This window comes from Macrobrachium rosenbergii, chromosome 44 (assembly GCF_040412425.1).
Source record: "Macrobrachium rosenbergii isolate ZJJX-2024 chromosome 44, ASM4041242v1, whole genome shotgun sequence".
Classification (NCBI taxonomy): Eukaryota; Metazoa; Arthropoda; class Malacostraca; order Decapoda; family Palaemonidae; genus Macrobrachium; species Macrobrachium rosenbergii.
In genome coordinates, this window is record NC_089784.1 from 7,622,887 (window position 1) to 7,643,003 (window position 20,117).

Sequence of the window (20,117 nt, forward strand, 5' to 3'; positions counted from 1 at the left end):
ATATATATATATATATATATATATATATATATATATATATATATATATATTTATATATATATATATATATATATATATATATATATATTATATATATGAAAATATTCTAGTGAGACATTCAAAAATGTTCTACAAAAAAAGAAAATAGACATTATACAACTGCAATGTACAACTTGACTATATATCTAAACTACAAGTAAAATTTTAAGTCATAAAAGGGAAAAACAGTGATGAAATGCAGGAGCACTTCTTATTCTAAAATACAAAAAAATAATCAATAATAAAAAAAATTGTAAATCTCGATGTTCAAGAATCAATTGTTGAAAACATCCAACATCCAGAGAGAGAGAGAGAGAGAGAGAGAGAGAGAGAGAGAGAGAGAGAGAGAGAGAGAGAGAGAGAGAGAGAGAGACCTTACACCTTACAGACCTTACAATTCGTTCCGGGTTGCCCCCAGGTCCCTCAGTGTGAGGCACCTTTGAGAGAGAGCTGAGAGGTTAAGCCTTTCCATACTGATCCTCATATCTATTTTACATACCAATAGGTTTTATATGAAAAGGAAAAGCAAAATAAACATATATTTATAAACAACGAGGACAGGACTACGTGAGCTGAATTATTCATAAGATTAAGAAATAAACGAAAATAACACGAAAATAACTTAAACAATGTAAGTGATGAATCCAGCTAAAATTCAACTTAAAAAAAAAATACCCATTAATGCGACAATTAATAATTACAAAATTAAGCAAGAAAGTAAGTAAAAGAACTTTAAACGTTATAAATGGCATAATGATGAAAACGAAAAGACTCTGAGAAAAATCGTGAAATAATATTTCTAAGAGCTTTTCCGAACACCCAGCAAGGACGTTTATGAATTTATCAGTAAAACTAAACATCAAAATCTAAAAAAAATAAAAGAATACATTATAGAAAGTGAGCCAAAAGTAATCTGACAATTTCAAACATACACGCGTCAAAATAAAAAAAAAATGTAAAACGAATATTCAATGCGATTTTCATATCAAGGGAAGTAAATGATCTTCAAATGGTGTAACGTCACAAATCGTAAGAACAGGAAAGATTTCAAAAATTAAAATAAGTCCAAGATATACGCTCTCCTTAACATAAATCATCCAAAGATTTTGGTTTTTTAGACCTGGCGTGAAATATCTACAGCCGATATCACTGAAGCTAATCGTGATTGGCTGCAGCTCTAGCTGTTCACCACCCACCAGAGGTTACACATCAAATGCATCAGCCAATCAGAAGCAAAGACAGAAGGCTTCAGTGATACCAACTCCGGATATTCACCGTCAATTCACTCAATGGTGAAGATGGTGCTAATACTAGCATTCTTCAATAAATGAAGGATGATTCTGCCGAACATCTGGTTCAGCGCGCTGTGTAAACAAGTGGCGGTGCTAAGTCGTTTTGGCGTGAATCTTTCGCAGAAGGTAAACACCAGCGTCACCTGTTGAACCAACTTCAGAATAACTTTTGCCATTCTACTCATAACTGTTATCATTACCATCACGATAATTTTCATCACTAGTATACCTTTTGTTGGTGATTGGTATTATTTACAGCAACTACTACTACAACTACTGCTGCTTCACATTTATTTACAATAATACTTTTATTATTATTATTATTATTATTATTATTATTATTATTATTATTGCAAATATACCTTTTTTTGGTGACGTATTATTAACAGCAACTACTACACTCCTGCTTCACTTTTATTAATAATAATAATAATAATAATAAATAATAATAATAATATTATTATTATTATTATTATTATTATTGCAAACATTACTATCAATACCATCAAAACATGCGCTTAAATCGGTCCAAAATGCCACAACAGCGTGATAAAGCGAGCGGTTTCGGGAGCAGTACAGCTAAACACCCAGGTCTCACCTTGCCAATGCCACCCTCTAAGCGAAGGGGCTTAAGAAGGTTCAAGAACGTCGATTTCCTTAATCCCGAGACAAGTGAGACTGCCCTGATATACGAGGACTTTGCAATCCTATGTTTTGGTATTTAATACCTTTTATTTAATTAGTATACGGCTTTATTTTTCATTTTCTTTTTCTGCCTTTCATAACCTGACACAATTAACAGCGAATGAGTTGTTTCTGTCATTGTTCATTCATTATATATTACAAAAATAACAAGTACAATTTAACAGCAACAAATATAAAAACAGAACCAACAATAACATCAGCAACACCATTAATAGCATAGAAAATGATAATAGAAACATCTTACTAGTAAGGCCTCCATAGCAAATTATTAACACACTTACAAACAACAGAAAAGACGCAATTCAATCTCAATAAACGTGACACTGTTTTTCCTTCTGACAAAAGCTCCCCTACCATTGGGAGAAAAAAAATCTCTCGCCTCGTCTTTCTGACAGCACTTAACTCTCCTTTTCATTCTACATTTTCGAAACACACTCCTCTTATCTCACTAGTTCTGACAATGTGTGCCTTATGCCACTGCTGACTGATGGTATCTAAAAGAAAGCCGTAAGACGGATGAGATAGCACCGTTTTCTTCCGAGATCTTATTTTCTCCGGGTCCCAGTGACTTCTGAATCAGACAGTCCTAAATGTCGGAGCCTTTTTACAACATTGTTATTAACGTCCACGACAAAAACGACTGCGGCTGCCCAAAATCAAGCTCGATTATTGTAGGAAAATTGCTATCGCATGACATCTCATCTTAAGTAATGAGATACCTGTCTCATGAAAAAAAGGCAGTTCATATGATTCACAAAACATATGATGAGGCATCATGAACTCCGTTTTAGAAGATCTCCAGTTGACTTTCTACGAGCACTCAAATTTGGCAACAAGAATGTTTTAAAGGAAATATTCACGAAACAAAAGGATGCAATTATTACAGTATATAGCCAAGTCATATTAGGGGTAATAAACCATACGACTCTATATCATACTGGGTTGGCACACACTTCAAGTACCACATACAAACGATTCAACAAAACTCAAAAAATTTGAAAAATCCTGGGAATGAAAATATGAACTCCTCGTCTTTTCAGCAAAATCAGCTAGATGAAAAACCAGCCCCCCCAAAAAAAATGTTTCATCCACGGAACAACGCTAATGATGTCTTGGAACATTCTCCTACAAGACAGACATTATTCGTAGCTCAATTTTGAAATCTTGATCCCTGCTTGTTCCTCGTCATCGTCTTTTTTTTTATCCGACTGTTTCTGTTTTCTTCTTTTTCCGTTCTTCTCGAATCTCTTCTCGGGGACTGACTTGGCGTCATTAGTGTGAGAGCAACTTAAGGCATCTCGGAAAGCCTTTCGCTTCAAGCTAAAAATAATTAGGCTATTTTTACACGCGTTCACAATTAAGGAGACGCACATGAGAAGATGTACGAGTACTCACGGGCAAGTAGTCTACATGTTCATATGGTTAGTTGCCTGTCCGTCTATGGAAGCATTGTGCGAACTGCGATTAATGTTACGTAAACATATTTAGAACTAAGACACACATATACATTCACTCCCTTTTGCTTGTTTTCAGTCCTGGATTAGATGAGTACTTCCAGTTGTCTATCCCGTCGGCCTTCACACCAAGACATTAGACATTACAATCGATTCACAACAAAAGTCTTTTCATTAAAAGTTAACTTGACAGACCAAGAGATAAACTGGCGAAGCCAAAGGAAATATATCCAAAACATGAAGTGAAATATGATAGGTGGAAAATCGAAAGATTAAACTGATATGGGAGTAATCTTCAGGTATAACGTAAGCATTGCCAAACGCGAGAGTTGTGGACAATACTAAGATCCCTATTCTATGCAGTTACGAAACTTACCAAGTGCAACCGTTTGGGAAGAGAAGATGACATATAAAATTTCTTGAAGATACATTAGATTAGAGGCAGGAGGTAAAGAAAAAAAGGGGGGGGGAGTGACTTTGATGATAGAAATTTCCTTCCAACTCTGTCAACCCAAGTCAAGTTTTTAAAACAGAAAAATGGTCGCAAGAAACGAAGAAATAAATTTAGAAAGTACTACTAGAGCAGACTTTACCCCCTCGGCTCCATATAAATAATCTGAAAACAAAGCGTGTGACTCGGACATTAAAAGTGAAATCGAGGAAATTACAAGAGTGCATGTGTCAAAACGATTCACCATAAAAACACAGTCTCAGAAGAACTATTAGGGCTGTGACTGGCTAAAAGGTTCTATGTCCTAGTCCCTACTAACGAAAGTAAGCAGAAGAATCAGAATAAAAATAAAAAATTACAAAGGCATGCAGAAAACAAAATAAATAAAGTGAAAAGTAAAAGAAAACTGGTTCTATGGTTGAGTGAAAGTAAAAATGAAACTATAGGATTAGAAGAAAACTGACTGATGATGAACACTTTTTGCGGGCTGCTCTATGAACAAGAGCCCGTGCTGGCATAAGGCCAGCTTAATCAAAAACAGCAACGATGAACAAGTGTCCTCTAAGAGCGCGCACGCAAGCACGCATGTACACACACACACACGAACGCGCGCGCGCGCACACACACACACGAAATGAAGCACAAAACTAACCCTTGCGGGAAAAATGAGGAGTATTGATCGACACTAATATTCACCACCTCACTGAATTACCAACAGAGAACGCCACCACCTTATGACATAACAGGAAATATCGATAGAGCGGGATGGAGAGCACACGAGAGAGAGAACGCCCCTCGACGAAGGCCACTACAGCTCATTTTCCGTTGAACTGTCTCTTCCTATATATCAAGTTAAGTATACCTTAGTTTAACCAGACCACTGAGCTGATTAACAGCTCTCCTAGGGCTGGCCCGAATGATTATATTTATTTATTATACGTGGGTAAGAACCAACTGGTTACCTAGCAACGGGACCTACAGCTTACTGTGGAATCCGAACCACATTATGACGAGAAATGAATTTCTATCACCAGAAATAAATTCCTCTAATTCTTCGTATATAGAAGTGAACGACAATCATAGTATGTAATCGATTTAGCTACCACACAAAATCATGTCATTAGTGTTTTACCATATATATATCATATATAAATATAGACAATAAAGAAGAAACAACAAGTTACTCATTACGTCAACGAAAAGGGTAAGACAAAAGAGGTTAACATATACTGGACTGCTTAAAAATAAAAAATCCACAACTATTCAGCTCCAGACCAACTGCAGATATATATGGTCAGGTCTGCCAGAACGGTGTGACAGCCAAAGACGCATTACATGCTACAGAAAGAACTGATAAGATATCGTCTTATGAACCTGCCGGAAATTTCTAAAATAAGAAGAAAAAACGAACACACCCCGAAATACTTTATGCATGGATAAAAACTTGATGTCAGCAATAGAAAGTACTGGTATATAGAAGTCAACATGAACTAAAACATTACTTATACCGTTATAAGATAAAAAAAAAAATAGAGAGAAAGCCCATTATCATTTGAATCTGTATTATTTAATTACACTCAATGCGAAAGGTACCACAAACAAGGCTCGTTACACGCTACAGGTAAACTTTAGAATTAATACTAACAGCTAAACTTTTGTAGCAACATAGGCAGAACTTAATTCTGTAAATGAAACAAAAGTTCTAGGCACAAAACTATGTGAGCAAATATACAAGCGCACGCGCGCACACACACATATATGTATGTAATATATATACATATATATATATATATATATATATATATATATATATATATATATATATATATATATATATATATATATATATATATAGTCTTGTTGATTTGCAATTTTTTCCCACAATATAACAAAAACAGGAATGAAGAGGGACAAAAGGGACTCCGGGGCACACAAGCTCAAGATCTTCTTCTAGCGCAGGGTAAACTAACATGACAAATAAATCCCAGACGAATTATTCAGCGTCGTGGATGTGAACCTTGCTTATCACTCATGATTCAGCGTACTTCCTGCGGATTCGGGGATTACGAGGGATACTGATCGATCAATAGTGTACTTCTCTCGTGGAGTACGAGGCATATTGATTATTCAATAGCGTACTTTTCTGGGAAGAACCGTGTAATTCTGTTATTCGTTATATTTCAGGCAGCACCACAGAGTAACTTTGGTTCCGAGATTACATATTTATTCGTTACGGAGCTTTCACGATGCTTCTAATCTTCAGGATTAGAAACCTGCTACCGTGAAAAACGTCTTGATACTCAAAGGAAAGCTGACGATTCATCATAAATCCTAAGGTGGTCTCATATGATGACCATCAGGACAACTCACGTGTTTCTACATTTCATAGATTTCTGACGAATAACGTCAGCTCCTTTGCCTTGTGGAAAACTAATCAAGATAAGGGGGAAAGGGGTCTCCCTCCCCCATCAAAAAAAAGGGGGGTCAACTTTGTGGACAAGTTGGGGTGGGTCTGCTTTTGGCAATTACCGAACTTCATGGTTCTCGCCTATGCTAGCAAGAAAAATAACCATATGATCCTCCTGAGAGGATCAAAGTGCACCCAAGCCATAAGCAGTAAAACCTATCGCGAATTCATTCGTTCATTCCAAGAATAATTTTTTATTGCGTTTCTTAAGACTTTTGAGAAGTCGAACTTTTCTATATTCGAGAATCATAACACGAAGAGCACCTGGTTCTCCCTTGTGTAAATAGGTGAGTAAGGCAAGTATGTGTGTGTGTTTGTGTGAGAGAGAGAGAGAGAGAGAGAGAGAGAGAGAGAGAGAGAGAGAGAGAGAGAGAGAGAGAGAGAGAGCATCTTAAGGGGTCTGACACTCGCTGAATTTTCTTTTAAGGTAACAGGTTTTTTTAAATTTGCCAATTCCTCCAGCCTAAAAAGTCACATTTGGTTATATTTAATTTAAGTAATCAATAGATGTTATGTGTCTTCTCGACTACACAAGAATGCAGGTATATTTCGTGAATATTCTTATAGTAATAAAAGACTAATTAAAGACTCCTCCTCGAAAAGTAAATAACACACACATAGAAAACTGGGCCTTCGAATCTCCATGAAACATTGGAAGCAACCAGAAGGCAGCGTGAGCGAGGGTGGGAGATCGGTTACGTGAAATCACGCTCTTCGGAAGACTGGTTATTGTTGGTGAAAGAGCACTTCTCTGTATCGTCCTGAACCATCCTCCTGAATGCACACTCTACCTGCTTACAAAGTTACTAACCCACCTGCCTAACTAAAGCACAGCAACAATGACTCCACTCAGCACCTAAAACCTGCCTTTTAACACCCGCCCTCACCCCTGACACCAAGGCCACCCCCACCCCCCCAATTCCAACCGCACTCACTCACTCCCTCACTTACGTACCCCAACACAACAGGCCGAGTGTTGCATTGAACCGCGACTACACCACAGTACCGCCGGTTAAAAAGGCGAGGTGCTTATTCATTGCCACTAGCATGCACAGAATAGCTTCTCTTCCCCTCCTCACGCCTCTCTCTCTCTCTCTCTCTCTCTCTCTCTCTCTCTCTCTCTTTCCATTGTTCCCTGATTTTACCACGGAAGAGCAAAACCACTCTACTGTATTTAATTCAAGAATATATATATGTAGTATATATAATATATATATGTATAAGCACCATAAAAATGACAGTGAAATACTAGACATCACATGCATACAATGTATGAGTGTATGCGCCTATGCACAGACCATTGGATTAACACTACAACTATAAAGATAAGTAGGCCTATAATGCAGAAACCCGCCAAAACAATGATGTACTGCATTGCTCTCTCCACCTAATACAAGGACACTCCCTCCCCCCCCCCACCCCCAGCGTCATCACCTCCCCTCCCAGCGTCATCACGTGAGATGACGATGCAACGTCACTGAAATGTTTAAAAAATGCAGATGAAAACCGAGACTGCAAACCCACTTAAGAATTCAAGACACAGCAATCAATTATTGAGCAAGATTAAGAAAGAAAAAAAAAAAAAAAACGGGACGAGCAGCGCGCAGGACGCAGACCAAACACGCCCCAGAAATCGATTTCTTTCAATTATAATAACCAACACCGAACAGCTTCTTCTGCACCACGAAGGGTAAGGCGCTCTGGACTTTTTTTTTTTTTATGACGCCGGGTTTACCGTCTGGGGCAATCTAGTGGGTGATCTGTCTATCTTTGTCCAGTCTCCTCTATGTCTATCAGTGCGATAGGGTTAGAATTTTCTAAAGCACAATAATTAATATATATATATGAAGACAAAACTTTAAACTTCATTTGGAAGGACTCGCCAAATCAAACAGGGTTTCAGCATTGCTCACAACTTGTGAACTAAACGAGATACTTCCGTTTTGCTATTCATTATCCAAATACGAAGCTGATGTGCACAGTGAGACGGAATGTTCGAAAATTCAATGCTATTCAGCACTATTCAGATATAAAGATTTCATACTTGGAATGCAAGTATGACACGCATACTTCACTGTGGCATGCATGTTCTACTTATGAAGTCGATGTGCCAAGGGAGGTCAGGGTCAAAGTCATTCTTAAGAGGTCAGCAGTCAGAAAGGCATTTGCCACCGTCGGAGGAACTGTTTCTCAAACACTTTTCATTCTCTACCAACAAATTTAGATGAATAATATGTATACACCTGTGTTCATTTGTCTCGATACCTTTGTACGCAAGATATCTCTCAAAAGTTGTTGGTGTATTTCACTAGAAAGCGTATGAGGGGTAATCCATGACCGAGGAAGAGTTCGACAGATCCTAAAATGGATCGGAATCCGGATGTTGATCAAAGATATATCTTTTTTTTTTTTTAACCTTGAGGTTCAGTTTCCTCTTCTTACAGCTGTGCTTACGAAAAACTTTTAGTTTTCATTGACTTCAGGGCAATTTTAGCACTATTTACAGAGTAAATATTTCACTGAAACGATAACAACGACGAAGCAAAAAATAATGATTATCCTGCCTTATCTTAGTCCACACATAAGCTCAAGATTTTCGTGCTGAGCACCCGATTAATAAACAAATGGTCTTCCTTTTCTTATCTACAATCCTACTAAAAGATAATTTGTACATACCTCTGAAGAAGGCAGACTACAACCATCGGAATTCAGTAATTTTATGACAAGTTCTTTTCCTCCTCTTTACTTTTTTATACATCATACAATGCCCTAAGTTCAATAAATTCCACCTTTATAATTCATCAATATTTTTGGGTTATCAATGCTATCATCATCGTCGCCACAGTGAAAGTTCGATCAAGTTATCTGGTAAGAAACCAAAAGTGCTCGTTTATATATAAATTCACCTTTCTCCTTTATGCAGCTCTTCACGCTGCCCTTGCATGGAAACAATATTTCCTTGTCTCTTTCAGCACAGCTCTCCCAGGAAGAGTTGCATTAAAATATTTCACTCTCACTGAAAACTGCACTCTCATCTCAGCTTTCAGTAACCCCAATTTCACTCAATCCACAAGTTGTTAAGTCTTTTGCATTTGTTTATTTGATTTTTGTTAACAGTTTCCTTACCTGACTAAGAAATGTTTAAAACTTCAGTTTTTCAGAGAGACTATTATCTCTTCCTCTTGAATTCTTAAATCTTTTTTCTTGTGTTCGAGTCTTCACGGACTAAAAAAATAAACACGAAATTGGTAAAATTACCACGGCACTATATAACATGTATAAACTTATGTTCCAGAGAGAGAGAGAGAGAGAGAGAGAGAGAGAGAGAGAGAGAGAGAGAGAGAGAGAGAGAGAGAGAGAGAGCATATATTTAATCACCCAAATTTGATGCAAAAATTGAGTAGGTGTTGAAGAACAACCAGAAACATCCTGATCTGAGGTGATCCTGAACTTGAATAAGGACTTCATTAAGCGGCCATCTAAATTCTACAGCAAACCCAGAGAGTGATTAGAACTTATCTCCACTTATCTTGAGGTAATCAGTAGGCAAAGAATGTAAATGTAACCCCAAAGGCAATCTTGATTAACCCTGAGACCTAACTTTCCAAGATGTTTTAGCATACGCTTTAAAAAGTGCCTTTTAATTGCTTTTTATCAAACTGTTTTGTCTAGGTAAATGTTTCGGCATTACTATTGGGAATTATCCAGAATAACGGGTTTTCAGCCTTGGGATTACAAAGAAATATTAGTTACCAACACTCATGAACTTACTGTAAAAATTTCAACAAATTATTACCATAGATTACCGGAAAGATGCAACCTGTAATGACATTGCATTTCACCACAACAGCACAACCGATATAATTTGATGAACTCTTGAATAAGTTTCCTGAAACTCAAGTTCAGAATCTACTACCACCTTAACAATATATAGACAAGATTCCTGATGGAAAAGTTAAAATAAAATCTCGTACACAGACATTGGACAGAGCTTACTTTCTTGTAATGAATTTGATGACTGTCTTGTATCTGCATAATGGACACAACAATGTAAATATCAGACTTAATCTGAATGTGATTTATAAAAAAACGATCTTAGTCGGTAATCAAAGGATGCCTAAGAGATTACAGCAACAAGGACATCAAGCAGCAGATTCTTTTTTCAAGTTGAATTAAGTCTGGAATATTGAACGGTTATTTAGGGTCGTTGTTTTTCTTACAATTCCCTTACGGATAAATCAAAGACAATTCGTTTAATCAACGACAATGACATCAATTACGCATTCTGTCTATTTCGTCTATTCAAAGGCGCCCATTCCCTTATCACACAGTCTTCCATTTCAAAAACTCAGTTCTCGCAGACTGCGGGAGTATAGCCACCTAATCCTTTTTCGTGGTTCCTTGTTTCTCTTTTAATGCGTTTCTGGACTAAATAGGGAAATGTAGTTACGTATATCTTCTTCTTTCATTTAAAAATCGAGGGGAATAATGCTTGCTTAAGTATTTTTCGTATCTTGGTTTTTATTACTGGGTAATCTCATTACTCAGCCTGTCCTACTTATTAAATTCACACAGCGCTGCGAATAACGCTAAGATTAATTTACTTGGCCGCCTTTCACAATAAAAATATAAGATGTTTCATTTAGTAATCTTTTATAAAGGGCATCTCTAAGCAATAACAAGCCATTAAAATGGACGGAACATCATTCCAAGGTTTGTAGAAAAAAAATTCTTTGCGATTATTTTTTTCCGAAAGGAGATTTTTCAAGTTGTCATTTTAGCTTATTGTAACATTAATTCAAATGGCGATAGGTTTTCCCCGATATACAAACCAAAAGCTCCTATTATTGAATATTAAAATAATATTAGAAAACAGTATCAGATATATGCTACATACTAAATGCTATTGCGTCCTCATCATTACTATTAATGTTTAAAAAATGTTGTCAATGCTTTTCCGGACGATAATAATAATAATAATAATAATAATAATAATAATAATAATAATAATAATATACGGCTAAGGACCGACTGTCCGAAAAGGAAGAAACGTCTACAGATTGGCCCAATTCCTTTGTCAAAGAACAACACGGATATCATCCCCTTTGATGAGCTCTAGTTTGAGTCAACAATACATCCGTCATTTTAACAAAGCAACCTCTTTATCCGTCTGACATGACGGAAGTTCTCTCTCAGTGAACACAAAAAAACCACACGCACATTTTATATATATATAATTTTTTTTTATTTTTCTGTAAATTTGCTAGTAGACATTTTTCGGAATTTGAAGTTGCTTTTATTTGAACTGTTTTCCCACCATATGTACTCGTAGTGTGGTAAAATATAAACCCATTCACATAAGCTCACATACACACACAAACACACACATACATTCATATATATATATATATATATATATATATATATATATATATATATATATATATGTGTGTGTGTGTGTGTGTGTGAATGTATGTGTTTGTGTGCGTAGGTAGCTTATGTGCATGGACCACACTACGAGTACATATATACATATACAGTATATATGTATATATGTATATATATATATATATATATATATATATATATATATATATATATACATATGAATGTATGTGTTTGTGTGTGTATGTGAGCTTATGAGTACAGATGCTGGGAAAACAGTCCAAATGAACGCAACTTGAAATTCCGAAAAATGTCTACAAGCAAGTTTAGAGAAAAATATGTTTCAAAGAAAAGTTTAGATCCAATAACAACGAATAATTAACTGGTCAAACAACGATGTTCAGGGATTATCTCAAATAACATACCTTCCCTCCGTGCTTGTTCGTGTAGTTTGTGATGACTAAACTACTTAAAATGCTTCTCTACCATCGAATCCTTTTAAGGCAATATAAAAAATACATCCGCACTATTCATATACGCTATATATATTTTTAACCCTACACCATTTTCCATGTAAAAGGCTAATGTTAGAATATGTTAGCCTTATGGTTATCAGCAAGTTTCTTTGGATGAAGTTGCTAGCCCACATAAAACAAAGGCAGCTAGCCAAAGTGGTTAAAATTACAAAAACTGTTAAATATAATGGCCAGTCAATTATCAACTGACTGGCAAAATGCAAACATCCAGCTAAAAAGCTTGACAAACTCGAATAAATGAGGAAAAAACGCTACCTAATAGGCCATCGACATATTTCTACCGAAATACATGAAGGAACGTGCGAATGTTAGCGCAAATAAATGCATGTTTTCGCGAGATGGACGCCAACTAAGTACGGCATGTCTATCTAATAGTAGGGAATCATCTTCAGCGAATACTGTACAATGCACCATTGCTTCCCAGGAAATGACGACAATTATCTCCCGATTATGTCTCTTCGTGAGGAGAGCCAATTAAACTGACAGAACTCCCGATACGAGCTCCCAGGAAACATCGTGTCTTATCTGCAAAGGCAAACAACACACTAACGCCAGGCCGCATCGAAACTCTCCGTGACACGAAAACATTCATCCACCTGAATAAACGAGATAAAAAGAAAGAAGGGATAGAATAAATAAGATAAAAATATCACTAAACATTAGGAATGTGCGGCAGGAAATTGAACACATCCAAAAATTAAGACAAAAGAAAAAAATTTATATAAAAAGGGTTAGAAGGAAGTTACGAATCAACGAAAGAAAACTGGAAGAAAAAATTAAGAATGGAGTTAGTTCAGAACTGTAACACGAAGGAGAATAAACATTTAAAATGACATAAACTTGTACCATCATGAATCGAAGGAGATATAAACAGCTGTCCAAGACTTGACAGAGAAGACAGCCGACTAGATAAAATGGAAAACAAATATTAATTAAAAGAATTAAACAGGAAAAGTGACGGCAAAAAACAAATGTTGAGAAAAAAGTATTTAATAAAAAAAAATTAATAAAACAATGAAGTCAGGTTAGGTCTTAATAAAAAATATTACTGTCCTTTCTGTGTCTTTCTCCTTCAATTCATTCCTCCGGCAACAAGAAATCAGCAAGTATAACAACGATCCCACTATCATTTGGTCCTGATGGCTTCTTAATCTGCACTTCAGGTCAAACTTTATTATCAACTAGCCTGAAATCTCTACCGTCACTACTAACATCAAATGTATCAGTAATTTTACTACTCGTACCCATCAATACAGCTATCGTATCTGCTTTTTTTTCCCATTTTTCACAGAGTATTTTGAAGGCCTTTGGTTTGGCAGCACCTTCCATCAATACAGCTACTATCAGTGTAAAAGCCTGCTGACCTGAGGATTATTAACTAATTACAACACAATTCGTTGTGAGAAATGTAAACATACAGAAACTAAGAGACTACTTCTTTCCTTTGATTCAAATGTTTGAATAAGTTCCTCCTGTCACAGAACCTAGATCTTCACTCAACCCTAAATTCATCACCTTTTCTTTAGAAAACAATTTGCTTGATGAAAGAGTTACAAAAGTAGTGTCTCAACCTAGTACCCAGTTCTAACAAAAGCCATATCCCAAACGGTAGTTGTAACCGGCCACTCAACATGTAACTGATAATTCCTGAATTCCTGAGACGTCTCATTAACTGTCTACAGAAGCCCTACCAGCAGCACGTCATGACGACATACTGATGAATGATGAAACCTATAACCTAGAGCACTCGAAACCTGGGAGTTCTTCATGGATGGGTCGATATCGTTCTCGGCTAGCACTCTGCTGGGCCCGCGTTCGAGTCTACGGCCGGCCAATGAAGAATTAGAGGAATTTATTTCTGGTGACAGAAATTCACTTCTCGGTGTAATGTGGTTCGGATTCCACAATAAGCTGTACGTCCAGTTGCTAGGTAACCAACTGGTTCTTAGCCACGTAAAATAAGTCTAATCCTTCGGGCCAGCCCTAGAAGAGCTGTTAAACAACTTAGTGGTTTGGTTAAACTAAGGTATACTTAACTTAACTTATTCGAAACTTGGAAATGTTCCACACAAAGCCGCAATTACGCCTCACTAACAGTACGTCTGGAGTACCTTCACAATATCTTTACAAATACCAAGCAATACACTAGACATAAAACGATAATTTTTTCATACATCCGTTGCTTATTTTCATCATTTATCACCAGCAATATCGGTAATGCACAGGTGAGTAGCTATGCGATTAAGTTATTTGCATCATTAATCGTCCCTTCATCAAAGCATGATCTAAATGCTAATTGCCAATAGTAATAACTACTGTACAAAATAGCATTACGAATTCCATTTCACGGGACTGAATCGAAACACATTTTATAGTGATGGTGATAAATGATGATAATAAGCGACGAATGTGTGAAAAAATAAACATATGTCTATTGCGTGCGGGTTGGAAAGGCTAGGAAAATCCTGATTTTATGATTAATATTTCCAAATCTTGTAACTAACCTAAAATTTCAATGATTTTGAACGTTACATAAACGTATGTGTTGTGAGCAAGCGTTTATAATACACACACACATATACACGCTTGCTTAGAACACACACATTGGGTTGTTTATATATATATGTGTGTGTGTGCATATACACATACATATATATATATATATATATACATATATACATAAATATATTACATATATATATATATATATATATATATATATATATATATATATATATATATATATACACACACACACACACACACACACACGCTTGTTCACAACGCATACTGTTAAACAAAGTTCAAAATTATTTAAATTTCAATTCAGTTACAAGATTTCGAAATATGTAATCATAAATTCAAGACTTTCCTACCTTTCCAAACGGCGCGCCTTCGAGTCAGCACTCCGTGAAATGGAACTCGTAATGCTATTTTGTCCAGTAGTTATTACTATTAGCAATTATCATTCCGGTCATGCTTTGAGGAAGGGTAGATTAGTGGCGTAAATAGCTTTATCACGTATCGACTCACCTGTGCACTAGAGAGTCGGTAGTCAGTTATGGTTTGAAACTTTATATATATATTATATATTTATATAATATATATATATATATATATATATATATATATATATATATATATATATATATATATATATATATATATATATATATATATATATATATATATATATATATATATATACACAATCAGCAGTGCCTGAAAGACGTTGCACGTACAACGAAACAATTATCATGCAACGATGTTTCAAAATTATTATGTACCACGAATGACATGTGGTCATACGGTATTCGCAAGGCACACACCCGTAATGGGCGAAACGTTTAAGAACAGATTACTGGAATACCATCGGGCCGCCCGTGTACCCGCATTCAGATATTATTGCCGGTGGATTGGTCAAGAGTTACCTGGGGTACAGCTGTCAAGATCACTGACGCCCAATGTAACGCAGGAAATGACTTTGGGTATCAAGAGAGTATGGGAGGGCTGAGGCCTGTTGGGTATTTCACGTGATGTTTTGTGGAAGGCCTTGGCTGCACTACAACCTTGTCTCCTCTAAATGACGTTCAGTGTGTTTTTCTTTTTAATGTTTTTTCTTTACCTGGAAGAGGGCGGAGCAAATTTCCATAAGACAATTAGTGAGCATATACAATTCGTATCCACAAGGTATTTAATTTCTCATTCCTTATAACTGAAACACACATAATATCACATATAGTGAAGATTCTATATAAAATAACTGATACCGCTGCCGCTATAACTTTCAACAAAACGTGTTATTTGCATAAAATCTCATGGGAATGAACAAAAGGTCAGTGGGGGACGGCATTTTCATGGAAAAATCCACGGTGTCTGACTGTAATCTATTTCACGGAAATCAAGCAAGGCCAGAAATAGCTATTTTCAGTTAAATACCGAGAGGGCCGACTGGGGGATACAGATTTGCAAAATGGGTCCGAAAGAGATTTCTATAAATAAAAACACTTCTAGTATCAAAACAACAAGTACAGCCAAAAATTAACGAAAACTTATTAGTGCTGTTTCCTAAATAAGAATCATTCCTATTCAATCATAATTATGAGGTCCGACTGACTGGCGCCTTTAAAGAATCTAAGAATGCTTTGATCATCTAACTGTATATCTGTACGTAAACAAATATAGACAGACAGGAGGATAAATATAAACACAAACTGTTATACTCACTTCATTTGTTTAACGATTGTGCTCTTCCCAGACTCGCCCGCGCCTGCGAAGAAAACACAAATAATTAACTCTCAAATTACAAAATGAGAAAAACATATATTATAGACCTGAAACATCAATGTTTATTACGTGGTATAAAAGTAAGGTATTCCTTTTACAGTTACATTCAGCTCATTACATAAATGCATGCAGGCATACACAAAAATAAAATATATTAACATACATTAACGTGCGCACAAGGGTATTAAAACAGCTTCAATAATAATATACCATTCTCCTGATTTTAAAATGACATATACGTCAAAAGAACGAAGAAGCAACAGAAACAAGTGCCCCACATAACAATAAAATAAAATAAAAATATCCATCAAAAAAGAATGTTCGCTACCACAAACCCCTTGAACATGGTTCAATGAATAAAAAAGTATCAGAGATCTTGCCAAGGGCATAATAACTCAAAATTAGTATAAGACATTCGTACATGTTGTGACGAAAATATAATTTTCAGGAAGTTGCAAAGCAACAGTAACGTCACACGCAAGTAACAATTTTCAAGGACATCGAGAAAATAATAATCAACACTATATATACTTCAATGACAAAGGTTACGAGAGCATGATACTGAAAGATACAAGAACATCACACGAACAAAGTTACACAACAAACAAAAAGCAATCCAAAAGCACCAACCAAATATCAGGGGCATCATACATCCTACAAACAAACTTAAAAGGACAAATTAATAAAGCGAAGCCTAAACAGCATCAAGCAAACAGTTGAAAGGACAGAGGACCAACCTCCTCACAAAGCTTAAATACCAAACACGTAACACCCAGATCGACCAGTGATGATGATGATGATGATGATGATGATGATGATGATGACCATTAGCTCATGGAGCTTAAACAAACATCATTATGTCATCCCTCCAACCAAGCGTCATTAACGCTAGCTTAATTCCATTAGCACATTTTGTCCCTTTTTTTTTTTTTTTTGTATTTCCCTTCCAGGAACATCACAAATATGCGAATCACCTTGACCAATACGCCAGGGTCGTTGTTCATTCAGTAGGCGGTCGGTGGGTGTTGATGAGAATAAACGTAATACCATAACAAAAACGAGGAGTCATCATGAATACAAATCAGCCAAGAATAATTGTCGTATGTATGTGTATGGGGTGATTACCCGCGCCCCCGCCCTCTCTCTCTCTCTCTCTCTCTCTCTCTCTCTCTCTCTCTCTCTCTCTCTATATATATATATATATATATATATATATATATATATATATATATATATATATATATATATACATATATAATTTGGCTATTCAGTACAAACTCTTTGCCCAGGACCAATAAACACTATTACTAAACGTCAAATTAATTACAATGCCATTCTTACCAAGAGGGCAAGCAATTGCTGCCTACCTAACCGTTCTATCATCATTTTTGCTCCACTACGAAGAAATAAAATACCTGACGTTGTCATACTACATAAACGAATTATATTTTCAACGTTTAGTTAAAGTTAAGGGTTAAACAACAAGACAGCAATGTCTTACCAGACAGGAAATGGTTACCTTCCAAACTAACTCACCGATACCCATCCGGTTCGGACCTAGACAGTAAAATACTTGATGGACTAATCGATAACAAAATATATGAATATATGTAAACAGCAACAAAACATCATGAGTCAGTATCTTTTTTTTACTGTTCTCTCCTTCCTGTTCTTGTTCTTCCACTCCTTGGCTGAACAAAATCTGCGGAATTTACAAGAGCGTTTGCCGCAGGTGCGTGACCTGCAAAATCGCTCTCCATTAGGCGAAAGCGCCACTAATTGGTAAAAATTACGCGCTGGCCCTAAACTTCAATAAAACATTACCGACATTTTAATCGAGAAGAAGTGACTAGTGTTTGAATCTAGTAATATAACGTTCTTAAAGACTATTACTTTAGTTCAAAAGAAATATCAGAGCTCCGCAAAGACTACAAAAAAGTGATTGATCAATAGGCAATGGGTCAAAACTCCAATAGTGAAAAGAAGTAATAAAAACAAACGCGTAATAAGCTAACACAGATGTGTGTATGTATGTATATATATATATATATATATATATATATATATATATATATATATATATATATATACATACATATATACTGTATATAAGGCATGACAGAATATTACGAAAAAATAAACAAACACATCATCCTCGAGAATAAAAATCAAAATCAACAAAAATGTTAATCATTAATTTCTAGAACTTGTAAAAAAAAAAAACTTGGAAAAAACACGTCGTTTCAAACCACTGAAGAAAAAAACAAAAACTTTATGAAAATACAATACGAGAGACAACCTTCCACACAATACAATATCAAATAGAAAGAGAGAGAGAGAGAGAGAGAGAGAGAGAGAGAGAGAGAGAGAGAGAGAGAGAGAGAGAGAGAGGAGCTGCACAAGAAATAGAAGAATTCTGATAGCTATCCATGGAACACCAGCGGCTGAGCGCGTTGGCGTGACAGCATATGGACTGATGTACTCACAATATAGCTCCATTTATGGATCATAAGTGGGGATCGCAAGTGACATTCATCATTAGCCCTTCGCCACATACTTGGAGAGCTTCATCATCAATGTGATGTCGGGTGATGACCCCGGTCTGCTACGAAATCGGCAGTGAAACCCCCTTTATAAACACGCACAGTATATAAATACATTACAAACATTCACATGCGTAGCTGCGTCCAATGGCTAAACATAGAACATTCAGTACCTAAGAGAACTGAAAAGGCTTATGTAACATATTTTCAAGATGGTCGAAATGTCCAAATATGTCATTCCTGTCCTTTCTGCAATTCGAAAACAAAGCAAGAGATCTATGGCAGGTCCGATTCAACTAAAACAGATTTCTAAATCTTAAAATATGCGAAATTTGAAACAAGACACCCTAAAAAGGCCAGAATCTTGTAAAACAGCCTTTCAGAAAACTGGATACTTAAATAAGGAAACCTGAAAAATCCAAGTAACAAATCTGCAATAAATATAAGCTAGTGTATATTTGTACAATAAATTCTATATACACGGAACATCGATAAAATGCCAATACAAAAGAATAAAGGCGAGAGCTACACTGAAAAGATTCCAACCTTGTCAGACAATAAGACCAGCAATCCATAGTAACAACAAGATTATGGGAGCAAAGACCGATATAGTTAATGAGTAACAGCTAATTAATTCAGTAGGGCCCCAAAGATTTGTACTGTATATGCATGAAAATGTTTACAGTAGTCAGTGAATAGCTGCGTTGTCATTCGACGTAAACAACACTGTTTTATTTTTGGCAAATCAAAATGAGCACCGTGTGACGTTAAGAGTCATGCCACATTCACACGTGAATGGGGACTGAACCATTTGAGCTCGAAACAAATGATGCCTTTATGAAAACAGAATAGGATAAATGATCGAACTAAAAATAAAAACCTTGGCGAATACGTGCAGGTGAGAGAGAGAGAGAGAGAGAGAGAGAGAGAGAGAGAGAGAGAGAGAGAGAGAGAGAGA

At 36.0% G+C, this 20,117-nt stretch overlaps 1 protein-coding gene across 15 annotated transcripts in view; it reads right to left on the reverse strand.

Annotated features, from left to right (window-relative positions):
- Galphao (G protein alpha o subunit) overlaps window positions 1-20,117 on the reverse strand; it is a 421,275-nt gene that overhangs the window by 164,115 nt on the left and 237,043 nt on the right. For all 15 annotated transcript variants that reach the window (XM_067087655.1, XM_067087658.1, XM_067087657.1 and 12 more), the window contains one exon: window positions 16,557-16,599. In XM_067087655.1, the coding sequence (XP_066943756.1) occupies window positions 16,557-16,599 (43 nt within the window). The remainder of the gene's footprint in view (window positions 1-16,556; window positions 16,600-20,117) is intronic.